The sequence below is a fragment of the Habropoda laboriosa genome, unplaced genomic scaffold (assembly GCF_001263275.1).
Source record: "Habropoda laboriosa isolate 0110345459 unplaced genomic scaffold, ASM126327v1 scaffold92, whole genome shotgun sequence".
Classification (NCBI taxonomy): domain Eukaryota; kingdom Metazoa; phylum Arthropoda; class Insecta; order Hymenoptera; family Apidae; genus Habropoda; species Habropoda laboriosa.
In genome coordinates, this window is record NW_017100268.1 from 2,061,422 (window position 1) to 2,064,925 (window position 3,504).

General features: G+C 44.3%; 1 protein-coding gene across 1 annotated transcript in view; it reads right to left on the reverse strand.

The window, feature by feature from the left end:
* Positions 1–666: 666 nt before the first annotated feature.
* The window catches only part of LOC108573396 (protein vestigial), a 126,124-nt gene continuing 123,286 nt past the window's right edge, over positions 667–3,504 (reverse strand). The window contains exon 7 of the mRNA XM_017935838.1: positions 667–790. Within this exon, the coding sequence (XP_017791327.1) occupies positions 744–790 (47 nt within the window). The 3' untranslated portion in view covers positions 667–743. The remainder of the gene's footprint in view (positions 791–3,504) is intronic.

The following is a 3,504-nucleotide window of genomic DNA, read 5'->3' on the forward strand; positions in this document are numbered from 1 at the left end:
TCGCTACGAGAGAGAGAGAGAGAGAGAGAGAGAGAGAGAGAAAAATAAAGAAACACATTCGGTCGGTACACGATCGATCGACCCGATCCTTCCTCGTTCACACGAGTAGGTACTGTAATTATTTGGAAAATTTAGACACGCCTTTCGGTGGCCTAATAACCCCTAAACACTCTCTACAAACTAGAGGCTCTGTTGTTCCAGCGGCCGGTCGGACAATATCGTCAGTCACTATGAAGGTAAATAGTGCGCGCAAAGTATTCCTCTAATACTATCTGAGTTGTATGCTAATAGTAAATTCCTTAACGTAAATTAGGTAACACTATGTACACTTGCTCTCGCGACCAGGCGGCGTTTTGAACGATCAACCTCTTTCGCGATTTACGTTCGTCCGGCCGTATAACAAAAGTTCCTTCTCCTCCTCGTTTCAACCCCCTATACCCCCTAAACCCGAAACCAGCTCTCGTTCACCGGAAAACCCAACGATGGACCCATCCCCTAGCACGCTAATATCACGTTCGCGTCCTCCATGTTCACGCTCGTCCTCCCATCCAGATGATACTCCTCCACGGCGAGCGTCGCGTTCGCCATTTTGTCGCTACGTTCGACCGAACGAGGACAGCTCGTCGTCGTTCCCCCTTCGAATGCTGTCCGCGGTTTCGTGGCCGCGTATACTTCTCTCTTTCGCGGATGCACCCACCGGATGTTGCGAATTAATTCGGCCCACGAGACTCCGTGGCTCGCTTCTAGAACCAGTAGAGGTCTTTGGAATCCTGCACCTGAGACTCGAGACCTGCAACAGGAAACGTGAAACCGAGACGCTTAGTTTTCGGGCGAGATTCAAGGTGTATCGAGTGGATCGGTGGTTTGCGTTTCGGAGAAATGTGAATACGAAGGGTTTAGGGGAAACGAGAGAGCGTGGAATGGTGTTTCTTGTAAATTGGAGCGATGCAATGGAGATGGTAAATGTAACGTGTAGTTGGTGAAGAAAATTAGGTGGATCGGTAATTTTGTATTTGCAAGAAGTGTAAATAAGAAGTGTTTGTTGGAAATAAAGGAAGATGAAATTATTGACAAGATGCTGTTCTTAGAATTTGAAGCGGTATTGGTAAAATAATATCAATGTCAGAACTCAACTAACCCAACTCTATTTTATTTCAAAATTGAGTTACATTATAGGGGGATATTTATGCTACGTGATAAATTAAGAGGATTTAATTGTTCGAAATATTTCAAGTTCAATGCTGTCTTACACGTAATCACCTATGTCTCTTTCTTCTTCTGTAAAATTACGATGCAAAACTTGGGTCAGTCTGGCTCTCAGGTACAGAAATTCTGTTAATTAACCGGTGTCGCCAACGGGTCATTTTTGACCCGGCCTGTCGTTCTAGTATTAAAAAAACTCCAAGAAAATAAACTTCCTTTTACGATCCTCGTTTATTCCCTATCTCTTATAAAACAATTTAACTATAATAGAATTACAGATACTTTGACTGTAGGTAATCTCCACATATTCGAGGAACAAAAGAACAGAAAACAAATGAATTTACACCTGTTAGAATCTAAACAACGACATACACCTGAGAAAGTTCCTTATTATTCGAATCCCTGTAACAATCCTACCAACCTTCTCTATCCATCGATGCAACCATAACCGCCGCGTCGTCTGCAGTCTCGTGCAATCATCAATTAGACTCAAACGTTTACGACTGACGATCACGACAGGACTTTCACGCACAAGACAAGTAATTGGTTATTCGGAAAGATAGGAATGACTTTTTCGTTCGAGTGGCCGGCTCATCGTTCATCGAAATTTATAACGCGGCCAACCGCGTAATAAAAGAAGAGTCAACGTTTTGACGGATGCGAGGGTGCAGAACTGGTGATGGCACCCGCTGAGCGACACGGACGGACAAACCGACGGACGGACCAACGGAACGAATGGTCGAACAGGACGGTCAGACGGGGGACCAACAGAATATGTCACGAGATCGACCAGTTAAGATCTCATGTTCCTTATAACGGTTGCACGCATGCGTCCGTACCCTATCTTCGATCTTGATATCTCCAAAGAGTGACCCTACGGATCATCTTGGCTCTTGACGTCGTGCTCTTAGGCCGGCTAGAGTAAGTATGTGTACGTGCACCTTGGGAATCGTTCATAATTTAGAGGAAGTTTGTGACAATCGAGCGAAACTTGGGTAAATATTGTATCTATGCAAAAATTTGGGATTTTGGAATTTTTTGAAGGCTTCATTTTTCACTCCTGTTAATTTACCTGGATCCGAGGTATGAAAGCTATTGGAACATGGCTGCCAGTTGTTAGTTTACTATTGGAAATTTAATAAGGAATATTTCTTCACGAATGTGCTCAGAGGAATATAACGTAACTGACAGCTGTGCCATTTTGGGAAGCGTTAATATACGAATTTTTATACAAACGCATTGATAAATTTTCGAAAATTGTGGCAATTGTATTGCAGGAGGTCAATGACCGGAGCGGGCCGATCGTCTGGTCGAGCTTGTTTTTGATAACAACCCAGCGATACGAATAGGCGAAACGGGAGCAACTAACTCGCAAGACCTTGTTGTTAAACAAGAGCGAGTGTGTTTGTGCGAAAGAGAGTACGTGAGAGTGAGAGAGAGCGCGGGTCGCGAAGACCTTATAAACAGGGAAAACAATAGCGAGGATCGTTCATTTTTTTCCTGCGAAACGATAAAGCGTTATCAGTTTTGTATATCCTAATTATATTTTACTCGTTTCTAATTGCATTTTGCACTCCTACAATATCTGAGGTTAATGCAAGGTGAAGATATTTCAGCGCAAGCTCTACGAAGGATACGAAAAGGAACAGAACTTTGGTTGAAATTTGAAAGATGCAGTGAAATGATCGTTCATCAAATTTAATTCACCAAAATGTTTCTGCACCCTTGTGGATCCGTTACTTCCAAAAAATCTACACTCGGAGACTTACTTTCCCCCCAAAATTGTCCAACCATTCGTACCTGCGATGCTAAATGATTAATCACAGATTCCTTCAACCGTTTCAGGAAGAGAAATTGCAAAAGAAGTAATCCTCGAAAGAATTCCATTTTGATATCAATCAACGGTAACTCGAACCGTCCACGATGACTACTCTGCTCACCGTCAATCGACGTGACTCTCTCCGTCCGATGTTACACGTCCGCGCTTCTATCGAGCGTCTCTTCGATTCGTTGTAATTTCAGCCAGCAGGACGGAGACGGACGTTTTCGAATACTTTAATTCGCGGCACGTGGTGGACGGCACACGGTTGATTAAGTTCGTATCTGTCGGCGCACACGTGTCAGCACGTGGATCTACCTGCTTCAAAGTCAGCTACGTGTGCGTTCCGCGCGTTGCCATATTGGCGCATGCAACGCCGAAAGAAACACGAGCGGAAGCACAAAAGATCCGATCGCCGGGCAGCGATCCAGAGAACGCGAGGCGCTATTCGATAGAAAGCCGCTCGGCCGGAAAATGACGAC